This window comes from Chrysochloris asiatica, unplaced genomic scaffold (genome assembly GCF_000296735.1).
Source record: "Chrysochloris asiatica unplaced genomic scaffold, ChrAsi1.0 scaffold00041, whole genome shotgun sequence".
Classification (NCBI taxonomy): domain Eukaryota; kingdom Metazoa; phylum Chordata; class Mammalia; order Afrosoricida; family Chrysochloridae; genus Chrysochloris; species Chrysochloris asiatica.
The window spans coordinates 5,409,596-5,431,264 of NW_006408559.1; the positions used below are offsets into that span (position 1 = coordinate 5,409,596).

Consider the following 21,669-nt stretch of genomic DNA (forward strand, 5'->3'; position numbering starts at 1 on the left):
TGAATTTTATCCTCCTTTCTCAGATGTCTTCTCCAAAGTAAGACAGGATGGTTTTCCCCTACCTCAGTGGTTCCTCGGGATGTTGGGAGAGATGGCATCAAAGGTGTGTCTGGAAACACCTCATAAGCAACAAGCAGTGTGGGCATCCCACCTCATCCCGTCTTTCCTTCCCTTTCTAGGAAACAGTGCTTTTATTAGCTGATGTCTCATATCAGTCCTCCACGCAGGTGAGAGGAGGGGTGGGCAAAGGCAGCCCACTCAGAAACCGAGGTGCATCTGAAGGACTGTCAAGTGTCCTGAGTGTCCCCCTCCGTGCCTGGCCCCTTTGAGGCCAGGGTACTGCACAGCCAGGGGGGTGTGTTCTGACCCCAACAAGTGCTGGGTGTTTATACAGCTCCCTCTGCTGAGACCCAGCCCTAAGAGTCTCTCCCAAGGGTGCCCTACCATCAGGGACATGCCCCAATCTCTGGCCCTTCCTGGCTTTCTGGTGCCTCAAGAGTTGCATTTTTTTTCTGCTAAGAAAGCACAAACAATTCGATGCCAGGAGGGAAGGGCCTTGCTCCCAGTTGGCTGTGGTGGGGGCTCCAGGGAACATGACCCACGTCATGAGCAGCAGAGAAAGGGAAAACAAGCAGGCCTCTGGGGCCGGAGCAGTGAGATTTATTGTCATTCTTAAAAGATTAAACTGAAGTTGTAAAGTCCTGCTCACTCCCCAGGACTCAGACACCAGGAAACGTGAGGGGTGGGCTGGAGCCCAGGGCCCCCCTCAGCCCACCCCTCTACCCACCGCTGTCATCTGCCCCCAGCAGACAGATTGGTTCTTCCACCCACTCCATTCCCTGTCTGCAATTGTTCCCAGTCAGTTTAGGAAACAGCGCTGAGAACAATTAGAAAAGATAACGAGAAGGAATTACATAATTACAGTCCCGCCTCCCCCTCAGGCGCCTCCAAAAAGACTGTGCTGAGTCCAAAAAGGGACCCATGTGAGGAAAAGAATGGAGCTCCTGGGGGCGCTGGGGGCCAGGGACAAGGGCGCTCCTGATTGCCCCCTGCTGGCTGAGCTGGGGCCTAGAGGATCCACCTAGGAGGCCCAGGCAGAATCCACCTAGGAGGCCCAGGCAGAATCCACCTAGAAGGCCCTGGTAGGCCAAGGAGCCAAGCCCATGAGATGATGAGGAAGCCTTAGGAATCATTTACTTACGTCTCTCATTTTCAAGACAAGGAATAAATACACAGGAAGGAAAATGTCCCATCTCAAACCACACAGAACTGAGGACTCCAGATCCCAGACCAGCACTTTTGTCCATTTGCAGGACTCTTACCATCTGGCCCCAGAGCAGCAGCTGACAGGCCCTGGGTTCTGAGAAAGCTAGAATGCTCATTATTCTTGCCCCAAAGTGTGGGTATCAGCAGGCTAGTCCCTCAGCCCAGGAATCAACAAGCTTTTTGTATTGGGGGCCATAGTGCAATATTACTCACTTGTGGATTAAACAGGTGCTGTGGCAACTACTTAGCCATGACAGTATGAGAGAAACCAAGGACGACATGCCAACAAATACGAAGGGCTGTGGAACAATAAAACTTTATTTATGGACACTGAAAATACCACGAACTTTTTTTTTTTTTTTTTTTTTGCACATACAGATATATGCTTAACCAGTTTACATCACTAGTACTTTTTTTCTTAAATGTTTTATTGTGAATTATGTGATAGTTTACATGGGAGAACATTGGTTTTACATTCATTCTACTGTATATCGTCTCATTGCCATGGTTACAATCCCCTCCATGCAATCCTTCCCCTGTACCCCCCAGATCTTCAGCACACAGTCGCTCTCCCTCTCTGGATCTAAAGTCTCCAGCTGCTCCATCGCTCCACGTCTTCATCTCTGCCTCCATTTCAGGCATCACTGCTTCTCTGGGTAGGGTCCCGCTCTCTGCTCTTCTCTTTTGATTGTCCTAGGGACTTCCGCTCCTAGACTGAAAAATTAGTCACTCCCCTCCTTGCTATAAAACATCTACCTTTACAGTTCCAACCCTCACAATCAGTCCTGATAACAATTATTCACTATTGTATCACAAGAGCCGGTTTGCATTTCATTGTATCAGCCCCACCTAGACAGATTGAATACTACTCACTGGAGATTCTACCTTCCTCCAGGCCCTCTGGATCTAGGTTCCCTCTTGAAAGCTTGTAAGCCAGTCACTTCTTGCCTTTGTAGCCCCCCACCCCCCGTTTTGGGTAGCCAATGTCCAAGTTGCCCATCCCTGTCTACTCCGTGTGTGGAGGGGGTGGGGATGATTCTTGCTGTAAGAACTTGTTCCCTCTTTTGAGCTACTGCTTCCATAGGTGTAGGTCAGGTTCATCAAATTGTATAAGAATACTTTTTTTCTTTTCCTCTTCTTCTGGTTGAGCTCTGATCATCCAGTCACTGAAGCAAGGATAAGTGGGTATTATCTGCAAGTGTGGGTGTTCTTATGCATATGCCCTCTCTTCTTATCAGCTGGACACTTGACTCTCCACTCTAGTCCTCTGTGGCTATGTCACTGACTCTGGGCCCAAGAGTCCCCAGGTCTTGCCACACTGCTGGCCAACCAGGTCTTCACCCGGGTTCACAGAAGTCTATTGAACGTTGTAGGGCTTAGCTCACTGCTTCATTGCTGTTTTTCTCTCACTTCCCCTTATCGGTGTCGAGCGTGGTCACCAATCACAGCGTGTATTCCCACTGAGTCTTAGTTTTGGAAGGGGGTTTACACTGAGGGGACCTGACCACTTGCCTTGATGTTTCCTGGGCAAGCCTGTTGCTTGTTCTTGTAGTAACAGTTGGTCTGCCTATGTTGTTTTATATTTTTCCTGTAGGTATTTCTTTTAAGAAGTATCTTCTGTTCTTCTAGCCACTCCAGGCTGGTCTGCTTGTCCTTTCCAGTGGGAATTTCCCATCTCTGGAGATCTGGATGTGGTTCAGGCTTCCAGCACTACGACATTTTTTTCAGCCTTTTAAAACTACTTCTTTTTTTTTTTTTTTCAGCCTTTTAAAATGGTGGAAAGCACTCTTCCTTTGTGGGCCATTCAACAACAGGTGTGGGCCAGATTTGGCCCCTGGGTTGGCAGACCCCTGCTCTAGCATGTTCCTCTGATAATGCCATGCCCCAAACACAGCCATTCCGTGGCTCCGTGAGTCCAGCACAGCATTAGGCAGAGTTCCTGCTAGGTCACGTTGGTTGGCATGCTAGGCCAGCAGCTTGCCAACCAAGGACCCAATTCCCAGGAGCAAGCCACGCTACTTAGAGAAAGGTTGGGCAAGCAATCCCTCCCCAGAAAAGAATATAAGAAGGATTCCTTAGGCAGAGCAACTCCTAGTCATGCAAAGTAACAAAGGACCACACTCTTGGCATTCTGGGTAACACAACTCAATTTACCACCGTCTCCTCCTACTACCTGTCTCCTTTGAGCAAGAAGATTCTCAACCATCTCATTTATTCCAAGAAGATACTAGTAGCGGACAGAAACCAGGCACAAGAAATCAAACACATACTGACACCAAGTCTCAGTGCAGTTAGTACCTTGAGGGCTGTAATGGATTGAACTGGGCACCAGAAAAGGCACCAGAAAAGTCCTAACCTCTGTTGTTGTTGTTATTATGTGCCGTGGAGTCGTTTCTGACTCATAGCGACCCTGTACAGGGTTTCCAAGGCTGTAAATCTTTACAGGAACAGAAAGCCTCATCTTTCTCCCACGGAACAGCTGGTAGTTTCGAACTGCTGACCGTAAGACTAGCAGCCCGATTCATATCCACTACGCTACAAGAGCTCCTCTGGTAGTTGTGACTATAATCTTGTTTGGAAATAGGATCTTGGAAGACATATAAATTAGCACTTGGTCACACTAGACCAAGGTAGGTCTTAATCCCATCTGAATGGAACACTTATAAAAGAGGAGAACGGGTCTGGAAACAGACACAGGGAAAGGATGGTCACGTGAGAACAGAAGCCAACACAGCTGCAAGCAAAGGAACGCCAAGGGCTGCCAGAGCTCACAGCAGTTAGGAGTAGTTCCTCTTTCTGAACTCTCTGAAGGAATCAACCTGGCGGAGATGCTGGCTTAGACGTCTAGACACTAGGACTGTGAGATGATATGTCTCTTTTCTTTACTACTTGGTGGACATTTGTTAGGGCAGCCAGAGAAAACTGCGACCTATTATTTCCCCCTTGTCTCCAGCAGCACCCAACACAGCATGGGACACATAGGAGAGGCTCAGTAACTGTCAAAGGCCTCTCTAAACTGTTCAAGAACAAAGATATCAGTTTGAGAACTAAGGTGCACCTGACCCAAGCCATAGTACTTTCAATTGCCTCATACGCACGTGAAAATTGAACAATGAATAAGAAGACCATAGAAGAATCAATGTATTTGAATTGTGGTGTTGGAAAAGAATATTAAAAGGACATGGACTGCCAGAAGAATAAACAAATCTGTCTTGGCCAGAATTCTCCTTGGAGGCGTAGATGGCAAGACTTCATTTCTCGTACTTGGAACATGTGATCAGGAGGGACCAGGCCCTGGAGAAGGACATTATGCTTAAGCAAAGTAGAGGGTCAAAAAAAAGAGAAAGATCCCCCACCCCAGGAGATGGACTGATACAATGACAGCAGCAATGGGCTCAAACGTAGAAATAATTGTGCGGATGGTGCCCAGCCAGGCAGTGTTTTGTTCTGTTGTACATAGAGTCGCTATGACCATATGTGCACAATACAAATATTGGTAAAAGCAAGTCAGATCAAATCTTATGCAAGTCCAGAGGAAGGGAATGTAAGCCCAGCTGAAGGCATCAAACAACCCAATACCATGGTGGTTGAGCTAGGCCTGGCAAGATGACTGGGTTGGGTGTGTACAGGTGGAACCCAGGGGAAAGGAAGGAGAGAGGAAATCCCAGCCAAAGGAAATAACTAGCAAGGGTCTTCTGCATGGTAGAGGTCAGAAGAACAAAAATGCCTTAGTTGTTGGTTCATATGTGCAGCTTGAGGAACAGCAATGAGTGCTAAGAGTTGAATGTCAAGTTGCAGCTACATCATTGAGAACCAAGAATGTCAGACAAAGGAGTTTCAACTTCCGTAGGGGGTGGGAAGAATGGAATCTTCTGAACAGAAGAGGTCAGGTGTCAATGAGACTTAGAAAACCAGCACGGAGGCAGAGTGAGGGCTAGAATGAGTAAGGGACCCATTTAGACAGGTCTACAAGAGTCCTGGTGTGGCACTGTGGGTTAATGCGCCAGACTGCAAAGCCGTTTGAACTGCAAGGTTGGCGATTCAAGCTCACCAGCTGCTCCTCAGCAACCCTATAGAGGGTTGCTATGGGTCGGAACAGCACTTCACAGCAACAACAACAGGCTATAGGATAAAACTCTGGACCATAAGGTCGGTTTGAACCACAACACTAGTGGTTCAAACTCACCAGCTGCTCCTTGGAAACCCCATACAGAGTCGCTATGAATCAGAACTGACTCAACAACACTTAATAACAACAACAACAAACCGTATGAGCAGAGTCCTGGTGTGGCGCTGTAGGATAAGCACTGAACTGCTAACCATAAGGTCAGTGGTTCCTACCCACCAACCATTCCTCGGAAACCCTGTCCAGGGTCTCTATGAGTCTGAACTGACTCGGCAGTAGACAACAGCAGGATGAACAATGCCACCAGGGAGATGTGCCCTCCTCAGAGTAACCAACCATGTAAGGTCAGAAAGGCAGCTTTGTCCAAGGATGAAGGTCAAAAGGCAAGAAGGGATAGGAAAGAAGCATGAATGGAAATGGAAAATATAGAGAAGTGGGAAGAATGCTATTGCATTGTGGGGAATTGCAACCAATGTCACCAAATGTACACAGTGTTGAATGAAAAACCAGTTTACTCTGTGAATTTTCAAATCACAATCACAAGTTCAAAGAAAGAAAGAAGCCTTCGACTAGGACAGAGACCAGCAAGTTGGACCATACCCTTATAGGAGCATAGGGTGGTCTGGAATGGAGAGAGATTTGCCAGTGATGGCGATTATGAATACAGATTGAGGAGTCAGCTACGCTGGGCTCAAACCCAGCTCCAGCCCCTACTCACTGTGCAATGGCCAATCCTCTCTGAGACCCAGTTTCCTCATCTGTAAAATGGGGTAGTAATAACACTGTTTCATAGGGTTTAAGTAGACGAAGTTACACAAATAGCATGCTTACCAAAGCGCCTGGCACAGGGCAAATGCTCAAGAAACATTAGCCATTAGTATCAAGATAGTTTTCACAGAAGTACCTTTAAAGCATTAGGCCAGTGTGTACTAGTAAAAATGCCCTTTGAGTGCTTAAAAAAAGCCCAAACCAGTGACCATTATTAAGTTGGTTGCAACTCACTGTTGTTGTTTTTATGTGCCATGGAGTCGGTTCCGACTCATAGAGACCCTGCACAGGGTTTCCGAGGCTGTAAATCTTTACGGGAGCAGAAAGTCTCATCTTTCTCCCGCAGAACAGCTGGTAGTTTCGAACTGCTGACCTTGCAGTTCGCAGCCCAATTCTTAACCACTACACTACTCATAGCCATTAGTTATTTCTCTCTGACCAGGGGTCAAATCTGCTGAGTTGTCAGGATGTGTATTTGGCTAGAGCAGCTTCATTTCAGCGGATGGGTGCGAGGGTAGGAGACAGCATTCTCCAGTCCCACAGCCTCCATCCATACCCTCCAAGTCCTGGGTGGCAGTTCCTTCATCTGTCCTCAGGAAGCTAACACACACCACTCCCCAAGGTCAGCTCAGGTGCAGAAACATACAGATCTACATATGGAGACCTTGGTCAGAAAGTCAATATGCCCTACAGACAACTCCCAGGCTGGCCCACTGGGAGAAGGGATCGTTGGCTCAGAGAATGAGTCTTTCTTGGATACCCAGGGGTGCAGCAAGGGATTCAAACAAGGCTGCTGATCAACAGTGAGTCCAGGAGCTCCTTAGCCCACCAAGTCTTTATTTTGGGGATTCCTTGTGCTCCAAATTTGCCCATCAGCTACTGACCTGTTGATGAGATATCAGCATCCTGGGAGAAAGCACAGATTTGGGGACAGTCTTGGTTCCCACGTAAACAAGCACATTTGTTAAGTGAGGCACACAACTTGATATGTGTCCGCACAAGCTGTAGCCCATTACAGTGCCTGGGACCTTGAGTTAAAGACACAAGAGGCTGGAACTCAGAGACCTGCCTGAAGTTTGCTTATCTGCTCACCCTCAGCACCTGCCGGGGATCTGCTCAGGAAGAAAAGACTTCCCTGGTTCCCAGGGCCTCTCCACACCCTGCCCAACACTTCTGGTGGGCTCTGCTTCACCTCTTTTTTGTCTGGGGGTCTTGGGGTATCCACAAAGGTAGACTCTCTTCTCTTGCCTGGCCCATAATTACCCTCCTCTCTCCCCATCCTTCTGCCAACCCACCATGCTTCATATCTCTGCTCTGAAGGAGATGGTGGCTGGTGGAGGAAAAGGCACTGTCCACTCCTGACCTGTCCAAAGCAAATGTCCTATTAGGTCCTTAGTCAAGCTTCGCTTCAAGCTCCGCCAAATCCCATGTACAGCTGCGACCCTATCTCTCAGGAACAAGAATGCTAGACCAGGGGCGCAGGACTGAGAGTAAGAAGGAAGAATACAAATGTGCTTCTATTCTCAGGGACTCTCTCGACACACCCCACCCAGCTTCCAACTCCTACATTTCCATCTGGTTGCTCCTGGCAACCAGGCAATCATATTTTCTCTAGTCCCAGATATAATCATCATAATCAATATAGGGTATTTATCCCACTTCTTAGTTTCACAAACCCCAAAGCTTTTCTCTTCTCAGATTCTTTCCTCGCTAACGTGGGGGAAGGGAAGGGAGGAGCTAGAACACTGTTTCTATTTCACAGACGCAAACACTGAGGTCAGGTGACAGTAGGCATTTCTCACAAGGAGAGAGAGCTGTTACCAGGAATGAGCCCCTGAGGGCCCATCACAATGAAGGCTGTGTGTTGCTGATGTTGTTGTTGTTAAGTGCCTTCGAGTCGATTCCGACCCATAGCGACCCTGTATAGGGTTTCTGAGGGTGTAAATCTTTACGGGAGTAGAAAGCCTCATCTTTCTCCCGCGGAGTAGCTGGTAGTTTCGAACCGCTGACCTTAAGGTTAGCAGCCCGATTCGTAACCACTACGCTACCAGAGCTCCTTGTGTGTTGCTGATAGAATTGTGATAAAAAAAAAAAATACGTGTTGGGACTCTAATCCTTGTTGTTAAGTGCCGTCAAGTCAGTTCTGACTCATAGCGACCCTGTATAGGGTTTCTGAGGAGCAGCTAGTGGGTTTGAATTACCGACCTTGTGGTCCGATGTCCAGTGCTGATCCTACAATGGATATGATCACCTTTGAGAATAGGGTGGTCCTTGTATTCATGATGCCATTGTCAGTGTAGGGTGTGTCTTAAACCTAAGACTTTTGAGACACACACAAAAAAACAAATTAGGCATGGTAGTGGTGGTGATGTGCTGTGGAGTCGGTTCCGACTCATAGCAACCACCTAAAACAGGGTTTCCAAGGCTGTAAATCTTTACGGGAGCAGAAAACCCCTATTTCTCCCACGGAACAGCTGGTAGTTTTGAACTGCTGACCCTCAGGTTAGCAGCCTGATTCGTAATCACTACGCAACCAGAGCTCCCTGAGTTAGACATGGAGGGCAGTAAACAAAATGGGGGAAAGAGAGATGTGGCAGGAAGAAACCCCACACAGAACGTGGAGAAGCAGCTGAGACAAGGACTTCCCCGACAGTGAACGAAGAAAGCCTTCCCCTTGGAGTCAGTACCCTGAATGTGGACTTCTAGCTTCCCAAACAGTGAGAAAATAAATATCTGTTCTGAAAGGCACCCCTTGTGACATTTCTGTTATAGATACGCTTTTTCTCACCTACTTCTTCCCTGTGAAGCAGGTTCATCTCACTCATCTTACAGATGGGGCTCTGAAGATGAAGCGACTCTAGCCCCACGTGAGGAATGGCACTTCAGAAACCTGAACTTGGGTCTTTTAGGTGGCTTTCTGTGGTTTTTGATTTTACCATTGGATCTCTGTAAGGAATGGCAATAGACTTAGAGATCAGTCCTGTCCTATCCATGCACTGTAATCACACGTCTGTAACGCACACCATTCTACCAGCTGATCCTACAAAAGTAATTCTCTCTGGTTCTGGGTGACACTCATGTCAAACAGTGACAGTGACAAAAATGACTTGCTGACAACACTTGACTAGACTGGAAAGCTTAGAAGCTGTATCTCTCATGTCCAAAATTCTATGAACATTCCCCCACCAAAGCACAAAATGTTCAAAGGAAAATCCATTTTTTTTGTCTGTGACGTCATGCATCACTCTTGACAAGTATGTGATGTTACCTGTTACTCCCACAACTGGCTCGATGTCACCTGTTTACGCATCTTAGAAACTAAAGAGATACAAGGCAGGGCCTCTGTGTCCCTGGGGTGGATGACGTACATGAAGCGTCCGTCCTCAACACTCAACAAAGTCTTGGTGTCCAGCTTTAGAGACAGTGTTAAAAACGGGCCGCTGGAGGTTGGTTGTTGTTAAATCCATTGAGTCACTTCTTAATCATAGCAACCCTGTATAGGGTTTCCAAGGGATAGCTGTTGAGTTTGAACCACCGATGTAGCGGTTCAAACCAACCTTGAGGTCAAGTTCTTATCCTACGGTGCCTAAAAGGGAACATGTGTGTCCAAGGGCAGGGCTGTTGCAGAAATAGGATGTTTTTCTGAGTCTTATGCACAGTTTTATTTCCTTTTGGAGACCGTACAAATGCAATTCAAAGATGAGAGAGTTCTGGTTTGTTTTGGGAATACAGTGAATGGAATATCTTCTAATCTTTTGCTATCTTCCTAACTTAAGTCCTGGTGTAATCTGTAGGATTGGCACTAGACTGCTCACCACAGAGTGGGTGGTTCAAACCCACTAGCCACTCCTCAGAAACCCAGTACGGGGTCGCTATGAGTTGGAACCAACTTGAGGACTCATAAAAACAACAGCCTCTTAGAGTGATGTAGTTTACTGGTTGGAAGGAGGGGCCTCCACATGGGATAGCTGACCTGTGACTGCCCAGGGAGACAAGAGGGCTTGGGCCAGCCCTTGTTTTCTTGCTGGAGCTGTTAGCTAACTGAACTCTAGAGAGATTTATCTTCTCTGGAAAATCCCTTGCTACTCTCATGAAACTCAGTTGAGCCGGCAAAAAGTGGACAGTTAACACAAAAGTGCCCCAAAGCACAGGCCAAGGAAACACAGAAGGAAATGTTGGGAGGTCCCTAGTGATGTCAGTGACCATTGCCATTCAGTAAATGGAGGCTTGTCCAGCACCTACTAGGGGCAATTATTCTGTAACCACCTCTCCCTGGGCCTCTGACCCAGACTGGCTGTCCGCACCACACAGACTGACCATAAGGACATTACCTTGGTTTCCACCACTTGTCTCTCCTCCTATACAGCCTCCCATTCTCCATGCTCAGCGCCTTCCTCAGCCTCTGACTGGACACTCCCAGCATGGATTCTCAGTGCTCTCTGTCCGTCACAGTGTGTACCCAATCCCAACTCCGATGTCCTGGCCTCTTAGGGCACCCATATTGCTTGTCATTGGGACCCAGCCTAATCTTGGGCTTAGCTGGCGTCTCTGATATGTTGATCCCCAGCTGTGATGGTGGGCGGCAGGAGGGGTAGAAATTCAGCAAGGCCCAAATTTAGAAGGTGAGGCTCTCTGAGCACACATCAGCGGGGGCTGTTCCTAGGGCCATGCTTTTCCAACACGGGCTTATGATAAATCCTCAACAATAATTCTTTCCTTAGTAGAGACACCTGCTCCCTTCCAATGAGCTTGCCATCTGCTATCTCTTTTTAGCCTCACGACATTTGTAGGGTACAGTTGGATCAGGGGACATGGCATGTGGAGACACTGAGGCACACAGCCCATGAATTATGCTATTTCTGGGCACACAGCAACACACTCACAACCTCTCTCTCTGAACACCTTGAGCTAGCTCCATGACCTGGCGTGACTTTGACCAGGTGTAGGGGAGTTCGAGGATTAATCTCCTGGATAGATGAGACCCTGGAGTCTGTTCCCATTCCCATGAAGACTTTTCACCGAGAATGAGGAATGCGTGTCCGGAGACCATGCACCCCTCACAGATGCTCTGCTGCAGGTTACACTGAGCAGCCGGCAGGCCTGAGGTACAGCTCCCACCTGCTATCTCCCCAACCCTGCCCCACACACTGAGGGCCTGTCTCCAGCCTCAGTCTACACTCTGGCCTCTGGACACACCCCCCTGCATCTCTGGGATTGCAAATGGAAGTATGAGTGTCTGGCCTAGGCTTTCTAGTCACCCAGGGCCAAGTCTTCATCCAATAGGGTGGCCTTAGTGGGAAGACTGCCTCCAGGCTGTCCCAATCTGCAGCTCCTGGGTCTTCACTGGGACCACCAAGTTCTGCCTAGTGCTTACCAATAGCCCCAGAGGGAGACCAAAGAAGGAAGGAAAATAACCAAGGTGGGGAGAGGGGAGAGATTCTGAAATCTGGCCAACATCAAGAGCCTGTTTCCATGACAACCACTCCTTATTACAGTTGCTCAAACTGCAGCCTGTTGTCATCGGTACTGCCTATGGATCCTTGTCAGACTTGAGGGGGCTTCTGTCCGGGCCTGGCTCCCCATTCAGAGACAACCAGTCCTTCCAATGACCCCCACTGCCTACCATCGGAGGAGCATGGAAAGGAAGGGCCTGGGTGTGACATACAAGAAGCTGCTGGAAGGAAAGGGAGAGAAGGAATATGGAGGGGCAGCCGAGACTTGAGTGGGAGGCCGAGACTGAAGCAGCGTGGGTGTTGTCTGCAGGTCGCGACGCCTGGGTGTAGGGTTGTCTGTGCTGTGGTCACCTGTATCTGCACCTCTGAGTCTCCACACAACACAAGACGGTCTTCAGCAATCCTGTGTGTTGTGCCAATTGGCCCAGCTCCCTTCCCGACTCCCTACCCCTTAAAATGCCCTTTTTTCTCCTCTCTTATCAAGCTCAAGTCCGAAGAAAAGAAAACTCCTGGGAGGCCAGGCCAAGGGCAGTTCCCAGCAGGAAACAGGTACCTGCAGCGTCTGACCACTACTCGGTAAGGCTGTGGGCGGGAGAGGGCATGGACTCTAATGCTGCTGCAGAGTGAAGGGTTTATGGCCCAGGGACTCCCCACACAGACTACAGACTCCACAGGTTCCCAGAAATGACTGGTGACTTAAGGGTTTCCCCCGACCCACTGATGGGACCTTGGAGGCCAGCAACTTGTCAAAGTCACCCACCGTGTCTGAGGTCAGCAGAGAGCCCACCCCACAAAACTGCCCCCTCTCTGAGCATACTGGCAATCACCCAAACTGGCTTCACATCAGATGACATGTGACTCACCACCCTCCAGCCTGCTCCGAGACAGGCACCCGTCCGTGGGGACCAGGGGTCTGGTTTCTATTCTAAGCAGCTAGCGTGAGAGACAAGGGGCTGGTGATGTAAGGCCATGGCAATAGTCCCCGTGCAGCTGTCTAAGATCATTGCTTTGCCCAGGCCTCTCAGAGCCGGGGAGGGGGCGCCCAGCACTGACTGGCCCCATAAACTGAGCAAGGGGGACACCCCAGGCCTCCACCTATACCTCAGCTGCCCTGCTGCTCCGCTGCTGGACACACAGCAAGAGAAGCCATGAGTGGAAGGTCCCAGTCAAGAACGACATCTGTTTCCCAGTGTCCAGTGCTTGGATGGTCCCAGAAAAGGTTTCCAAGCAACGTCTCCTCCAAGTTGCTCTGTGAAGAATGGGAGCCCCGGATTTTAGTTGATGGCTGTCAGCCATCTCTGTCAACCAGAGACACATAAGACCCAGAATCACAATGGACTGAAACAGTAAAAAGGCAACCTCAGGATTTGTGCAACAACAAGAGACAGCCTGCCAAACCTCCACCCTCCCCTCACGCTGGGATGTGGCCCCGCGTACACAAGCACCCAGGGCAGCCACCACAAACCCAGGACAGAAGCAAGCAGTCGGCCACTGTAGGAGGGGTGGCACCGCTGGCCTCGATTCCACTGGATGGCCCACAGCAAGTTCGTTCATGGAGATGCCCACTTTGACTATGGATGCAACAACACAGACATGGAAAGTTGTGTCCAGGGAGGTCCCCCTAGGTCCTTCCATGCCTGCCCCTGTGCACTCAGAAGAAAATGGCCACTGACTAGCCAGCCCAGTGGGGAGAATGATGGAGGTTAGGTAGCCCACCACAGATGGAGGTGTCTCCTTCATGCTTTCCAGGAGGCAGGAAACGACACACTCATAGTCAATGGTGAGAGTCTAGGTCTCTCCAAGTTGCCTAAGAGCAGTCCCTTGCCTCTCCGCATCCTAGTCCTGGGTTCCCAGCAGAAACTGAGCTGAAACAATCCCATGACAATTAAGTCTGAAGGACAGACACCTGACCAGGAAGGATGTGATCACAGAAAGAGAACGTGTGTGTATGGTGTGCGTCTGTGAGTATTTCTCAATATAAATGCATGGGAGTGGGGTGTGCACAAAGGTACAGACACACAGACATTCTCACAGATGTTGGCAGTGTGTGGGTCCATGTGTTAGAGTTGGGGAGTACATGTGATGGTGAGACTGAGAATTGTAACTGGAAGGAGAACTGTGTTGGGGACCAGAAGGCAGCCAGACCTAGAGTTCTACACATAGAAACCTTAACCTCGGAGCTCTATAATCCCCACCTCCTCCCACATTCACCTTGTAAATGCATGGACAATGGGGAGCTCTCCCAGTCCTCCCTTTCCAGGTTGACCCTGCAGTGAAGTACCCATGACTTGGGAACCCAGAGTTACACAGAGGCGGTGGTCACAGAGTGACTTTCAAGGTGCCCGCCATGGTCCCAAAGAGGAGAGTTGGGCAAGACGAGGTGGAATGAGGGCAAGGCAGAGGGTCAGTGGCAAAGAGGAAGACCCTCTCAGAGACAGATGATGGACTCAGAGGTTGTAGCAATGGGTTCTGTCACTATGACTTGGAGCCAACTGGGTGACACCTCAGAACAACAACAAGGAAGCTGAGAAGAGTGTAAAGGGCCGTCGTGTTGTGGTTGTGGTTGAGGGACGATGGAGTATCCCGGAGCAGAATCAGTTTCCCTTGTGCATTCTCCAGGAGGAAACGTAGCCACACCCTCTGAGCAGCGTGACCCTGGTATACCCTATACTGAAAAGTCCCCGCACAACTCAGAGTGCAGAGGCAAGAATGGGTTTGCACACAACAGGCCCAAAGCACCTATCCTTGGAAGCTGAGGAGGAGAGGATTTGAGAGGACTCCAGTTCTAGGCTGTGTGGTCTCTTGGAGCCTCGATTTCCTTATCCACAGATGGAAGGGACAGTAAATGGTTTGTCCATCAACTTGCCAATATGACATCATCCATGCATAACGCACCTGGTAGGTAGTATGTGCTCAATAAATATTATTTTATTATTTTCAGCCCATTTAGCCCAATAAAATTATGTAAAAGGAAAAAAATGGTGAGGGGGGAGTGACTAGACATATAAGATGGAATCTTGGTTAAGGTTAAGGTCTTGGCTGCTAAAACACAAGTTGGCATTTGGAACCCTCCTAATGGCTCTGCAGAGGACAGACTTGGTAATCTGCTCCCATAAAACTTACAGCTTAGAAAACTCTGAAAGCAGTTCTCTGGCTGCTGATCCACCACCGAAGCCTTAGGACTTTATGATTAATGGACTGAAACACAGACCAGTCCTACACCATTTCAGGACTGTTGGTATGCTTCAGTCCATTGCTGTAACTACAGGGCAATCCACTCTATTGAGTTTCCCTCATTTTTGTTGCTCCCACAAAGAATTACAGCCTCAGAAGCCGATAGAGGATTGCTATAAGTCATCATTGAATAGATCATTGACGGTACTTAACAACAACAATTACTACTTTGTTAAACAGGATGTCCCTTTTTTCTTTTTTTTTTTTTTTATCAACTGGTCATTCCTGATGACATATACAAAGTGAGGGAATCAATGTCGTGCCAGCATCATGTCTAAGGAACATTCTGATTGCCCATATTTCTTCTAAGACTGATTAGTTTGGTCTTCTGGTTGTTGCGGTTAGGTGTCAACGAGCTGGTACCGACTCATAGTGGTTGTTGGTATGTTTCAGTCCATTACTGTAACTATGTCAATCCGTTCTACTGAGTTTCCCTCATTTTTGTTGATCCCACAAAGAATTACAGCCTCAGAATGCACCAACCTCACAACTGTTGCTATACTTGAGCCTACTGCTGCTGCCACCGTGTACACCAAGGTGCCACCAATGCCACAGCTTGAATGCATCAATGGCTTCCTTTTCTTTCATGGTCCACCTTTAACATGTATATGAGGTGATTGAAGAAACACCTTAGCCATCAAAGTGACATCTTTGCTATTTCAAACTGTAAAGATGAAAGATGTCTTTGGAGGCCAATTTCCTCAATGATACCTTGACTGTTGCTTCCATGGATTTTGATTGTTGATACACATCAAACGGAACCATTGATAATTTGTCCATTTGTCAATTGAAGAGACATTCAATTCTCTCCATATAGCATCTTACCAGGGGAAGATGCAGTAAGGACCCTGCTAGCATCAAGACTGACTTAGCCCATGCTCAATGATTACTAATTAATAACTCAGTAGATCTTAAAACAAACCAACTCATTAGTTGTTGTTGTTGTTGTTAAGTACCGTGGAGTCAGTTCTGACTCATAGTGACCCTGTACAGGGTTTCCGAGGCTGTAAATCTTTACAGGAGCAGAATGCCTCATCTTTCTCCTGCGGAACAGCTGGTAGTTTTGAACTGCTGACCTTGAGGTTGGCAGCCCGACTCGTAACCACTACGCTACCCACTAGCGTACTCACTAGTACCCAGTAGCAATTATATGCAGTATTTGATGTATTTAATATGGAAAATCGTATTCTTTGTCCAGTTATTTTCTTCAGTCATCAACATTTCAAAGCAAAACTCTTGGTTCTAAATCAGCTAGCCGCTGCTTAATGGCAACTAGACTTTTACAAGATGATACCTAGAATTTAAAATGCCACAGCTCTATGAAACACAGGTATATGTTCATCCTTCTACCAGCATTGAAATGGACTGTCATGTCCCTTTTAAAGTCTTCATCCAACAACCAGCGTTAATTTGCAACTCCAATTTTGTCTAAACTGCTTTACTATCGGCAAGACCATTCCCAGTCCTTGGTTCATTCAGCAGCCCGGGTCTCACTCCCACATCAGTTCTCATTTTATCTCTGTCCAGGGGCAGGTTGGTAAGCATAAAATGTTGTTGAGTGCTGACTCACAGTGACCTTATGCACAACAGAAGGAAACACTGCCTAGTCCTGCATCATCCTCACAACCATTGCTACACTTGAGCCCATGGCTGTTGCCACAGAGTCAATTCATCTCATTGGGGGTCTTGTTCTTTTTCGCTGACCCTCCACTTTACTAAGCATGACGTCCTTTCTCCAGGAATTGGTCCCCCAGATAATATGTCTGAAGTATGAAAGATGAAGTCTGACTATAAAATTGTTGTTGTTGTTAAGTGTCGTCAAGTCAGTTCTGACCCACAGCGATCCTGTAAAGGGTTTCCAAGGAGCAGCTGGTGAGCTTGAACCACCAACCTTGCAGTTCAAATGGCTTTGCAGTCTGGCGCATTAACCCACAGTGCCACACCAGGACTCCAAGCTTCTGATAGCAAGCTGGAAACTTGACACCTGTGTGTGTCTCTGTGTGTGTCTCTGTGTGTGTCACAGAACACATCCTCCCGTCTCTCTTCCATTTCCCCATAAAATAACACAACCGTAAAACTGTGATGCGAAAACCAACAGGAAAATGTCAGGACGTCTGTATTTTCAAGGACTGCCTTGATATACCTGGAAGTTTCTGGGTAGCCCAAACAGGTGAGCACTCACTTATTAAACAACAAGTTGGCTGTCTGAACACAACTGGGGCAACTTAGATGGAAGTAGAGTTGTTCCCCTTCTGAAGGGTCCTGGCCATTGGAGAGCAGTTCTACTGGGCACCATGATTCCAATCACCTGGATTGGTTGTGATGTTCTGGTTTCTCCACCCCAAGTCTTGCACAGACACAGGTTGCTTCTGCCCTGCACGGTGGTTCTCAACACCCTAAGGTTGGTACCCCTCACACACAGCTGTCAAACTGTCCCAGATCCCCATGACACAGCAAATAGCACCAAGACACACAGCAGTGACTTTTGAAGCAGCCACGCTACACCCCTGCCTACTTTCTCCAGCCTCTGTACTGTCTTCAAAGTAACCATCCTGAAACTGCTTAAAAGAGCCTGACAGGTAATTCATTCTGTGGCCGAGGATAGCAATTCCATTGTCCAGAGGCAAGATACTCAACTGCATCAGAAAATCCGTCCACTTGGCAGGGAACACGGCTTTACCATGATAACAATTTCAAGGGTGCATTGAGCAATTCTCTCGCCTTGCCCCTCCAGTTCCCCTAAGGCTGCAAGCACGGGACCCTACATAGTTTCCTTTCAAAAAGTACCTCCAGGGAACTTCCAAAAGATTAATGAAACCTTTCACCAAGCAGGGTGATAGCTATTGTTGTTGTTAAATGCTGTCAAGTCGGTTCCAACTCATAGTGACCCTGTATAGGGTTTCCGAGGAGAGGCTGGTGAATTTGAACAACCGACCTTGCAGTTCTAACCGACCTTGCTGTCCAGTGCTTATCCTCCAGAGCCACACCAGGATTATCAGGTACTTACTTGTTGACCACAGAAGAATTGATGGCTTTGAATTATGGTGTTGGAGGAGAATACTAAAAGTGCCATGGGCTGCCAAAAGAACCAATAGATCCATTTTGGAAGAAGTGCAGCCATAGTGCTCCTTAGAGGCCAAGATGGCCAAACTTCATCTCTCATACTTTGGACATATTGTCAGGAGGGAACAGTTGCTGGAGAAGGAGACCATGTTTAGGAAGAGACAGGGTCAGAGAAAAAAAGGAAGACCCCCAACGAGATGGATTGGCCAGGTGGCAGCATCGATGGACTCAAGTGTGGCAACAGCAGTGAGTTTGGCCCAGGATCGGACATTGTTTCGTTCTGCTGTGCATAAGGTTGCTATGAGTCAGTACTGACTTGATGGCACTTAAGAACAACAACAACAACAACAACTTGTCAACAGAGTCAACCGTACATGGGTCAGGGCCCAGCTGCTGAGATGGAATTTTTGTCTGTGAATAGAATGGTCTCATAAATGGCATCCAACTCTCTTTGCAGCAATCCTGAAGGGCCTTTTGGGGTTCCACTTAGACCCCTGTTTCCAAAGAGAGGAAAAAGCAAGGGAAAGGATGAACAGAACACTCACTTCCTGAGGAAGAACCAAGTCCTGGTAGTGTAAGAGTTAAGCACTTGGCTGTTAACTGAAAGTTTGGTGGTTCAAACCCACTCAACATTTCCACCGGAGACAGGCCTGGTGACCTGCGTCCACACAAATGACAGCCAGGGAAAGCCTATGGGGCAGTTCTCCTCTGATCTAAGGGGATATCATCAGTTGAAAATTGACTTGGTAGTTTCTCTGTTAGTTCTCTAGTGCTGCTATAAGAGAACACCACACATGGGTGTCTGTAACAAACAGTTATTTCCCACAGTTTAGGAGCCGGCAAGTTCAAATTCAGGGTGCCGGCTCTAAGGTAGGGCGTACTCTCTCTGTTGACACTGAGGGAAGGTACTTGTGTCTTCAGCTTGTACTCCTTGGCTCCTGGGTGGTCTTCATGTGGTCTGGTCTCTGTTTCTCTTCCCTCATCTCTGCTTACTTATCTGAGCTTGGATCTCTCAAAGGGGGTGAGTTTAAGACACACACTGCGCTGATATGGTCTCATAGGCATAGCAAAACCCTAATCCTAGAGGGGATCCTAACCAGGTACAAGGTTAGGAGGAGTCATGGTGTGGTGCTGTAGGATAAAAACTGGACCACAAGGTCTGTTTGAATGGAAAAGTCGACAGTTCAAACCCACCAGTTGCTTCTCGGAAATTCTACACAGGGTCGCTATGAGTTGGAACCAACTCAATGACACTTAACACCACCAACAACCACATAGGGTTAGGATTCCAGCACATATATTTGGAAGACACAATTCAATCACAACAACATATACAAGTGGGCTTCAAAAAGTTCATGGAAAAGTGAATTTAAAAGATACTGGAATTTTTCCACAAACTTTTTGAAGCTCCCTCGTACTTCTTATTTTCCCAAATTTTTCGGACAGATATTCTGATATTGTAGTTACTAAAATCACATAGCATGGGAAAAGACAACTATCAACACTCGCGGAAGCAGCAGTCAAGAAATCAGACGACGTATTGCATTAGGCAAATCTGCTGCACAAGACCTCTTAAAAGTGTTGAAGAGCAAAGATGTCCGCTTGAAGACTAAGGTGCGCCTGACCCAAGCCATGGGAGCTCTGGTAGCGTAGTGGTTACGAATCGGGCTGCGAACCGGAAGGTCAGCAGTTCGAAACTACCAGCTGCTCCGCGGGAGAAAGATGAGGCGATCTGCTCCCGTAAAGATTTACACCCTCGGAAACCCTATTCAGGGTCGCTATGGGTCGAAACCGACTCGACGGCACTTAACAACAACAACAACACATGCATGCAAAAGCTGGACAGTGAATAAGGAAGACCTTAGAAGAATTGATGCTTTTGAGTTATGGTGTTGGAGGAGAATATTGACAGTACCTTGGGCTGCCAAAAGAACCAAGAGATCCGTTTTGGAAGAAGTGCAGCCAGAGTGCTCCTTGGAGGCCAGGATGGCCAAACTTCATCTCTCATACTTTGGACATATTGTCAGAAGGGACCCGTCGCTGGAGAAGGATATCATGTTTCGTAGGGTGGAGGGTCAAAGAAAATGAGGAAGATCCCCAGTGAGATGGATTGGCAAAGTGGCAGCATCGATGGACTCAAGCATGGCAAAAATAGTGAGGTTGGCCCAGGATCGGGCAGTGTTTTGTTCTGCTGTGCATAAGGTCACTATGAGTCGTTACCGACTCGATGACACCTAACAACAACAACAACAAATGATACTGGAAGGTGTGCCACCAGTATTTGAAACACCAGCAGGGTCACCCATAGTGGACAGGTCTCCGCAGAACCTCCAGACTCAGTGAGACTAAGAAAAAGGCCTGGTGATGTACTGCCAAACATTAGCCACAGATCGTAACAGAATAATGTCTGACATTGTGCTGGAAGAGAAGCCCTCATGGTCAGAAATCAAAACCCTCCCAGCACTTGGTGTTCGGAATGACTAAATAAGGCATTCAAGCATACCGACAGTTGTGAAGAAGGCACAAGACTGGGCAGTATTTGCTTCTTCTGTGCACGGGTCTCATGAGGTACAACTGACTCGGAGGCAGATAACACCAACAATTGTACAAGGTGAGTTCATCAGGGATAGCGTAGGACCTAAGTCTCCTCCTCATTCTTAATTCCCTGACATTTCCCAGCCAAGTGCTGCCCCACCAGACTGCATCTCACCAGCAAACGCTTCCTGAGGTCTATGCTGGCCTTTGCCACTGAGCATGCTATGGGATCTTGGATAAGATGATTCCCTCCAAGATCTAGGAGGCCTGACCTGTAAGTGGCTGGAGGCTCCCAAGGTATGGTGACTTTATTGTTGGATTTGCAGTACCCAGCAGGTGAAAGGATTTTATGATTTAATTGTGAGTAATTGTTAGCAGGATTAATTATGATTGTCACAACAGTAATTGTAGAAGATGAGTAACTGAAAGTGGGGAACAGTTAATCTGTCATTTCAGGGAACAGAGGACCCTAGGACCATCAAGAAGGAAGACCATGAATGGAGCATGAGGTCCTACCCAGGAAAGCAGTGACAATAGTCAGAGCACCGTCAATGGCACAGAGCGATAGAGCAGCTGAGGACTCAGCCCAGGGGCTGAGAAAGGTGATGTGCCTACGGGAAGGAGGCTAGCTAGCAAAACGTGCTCTGTGGACATTTAAATGAGTACATATGTTTTTGTTTTGCATGTGTGCATCAAATATTTTTGCTTAATAAGATGTAAAAAGAGAAAAAAAATCTATTATGTACTGGGAAACCGAGACGTTCATGGGATTTGCTTACTTGCTATAGTCTGGAATAGTTCCCACCATACCTCGGAGGTATGACAGCACCTCCTTGTCAGTTCAAGGCAAGCAAAGTGAGTCTCAGAGCAGGGTAAGGTCAAGGTTTGGCTGGGATTCAATGTGGAGATCCCCTGCCGAGTAAGGGAAGCCAATGCCTCACTCACTCCCCTTTCATCAATGCTGTAGGATAAGCATTGGACTACTAACCACAAGGTCAATGGTTCAACCTCGGAAACCCTATACAGGGTCACTATGAATCATAACTGACTCAATAGCACTTCACAAAAACAACAAGAAAAACCCTAAGGAACATGGTTGTGCTCTGTAACACACGGGACCACGTGAGTCGGCATCAACTCGACGGTGATGGGTCTGGGGTTCCGGTCTGTGAGAACCTCATGCAACAATGTCCTGACCTGGGACCACCGGTCACCCAGAGTCAG

At 47.8% G+C, this 21,669-nt stretch overlaps 1 protein-coding gene across 2 annotated transcripts in view; it reads right to left on the reverse strand.

The window, feature by feature from the left end:
• The window catches only part of PLXNA4 (plexin A4), a 482,253-nt gene that overhangs the window by 379,622 nt on the left and 80,962 nt on the right, over nucleotides 1–21,669 (reverse strand). The window contains exon 3 of one of the 2 annotated variants that reach the window (XM_006861145.1): nucleotides 7,876–7,897. The exons of the other annotated variant lie outside the window; for it this stretch is intronic. Coding sequence (XP_006861207.1) covers nucleotides 7,876–7,897 — 22 coding nt within the window. The remainder of the gene's footprint in view (nucleotides 1–7,875; nucleotides 7,898–21,669) is intronic. 2 annotated transcript variants of the gene reach the window in all.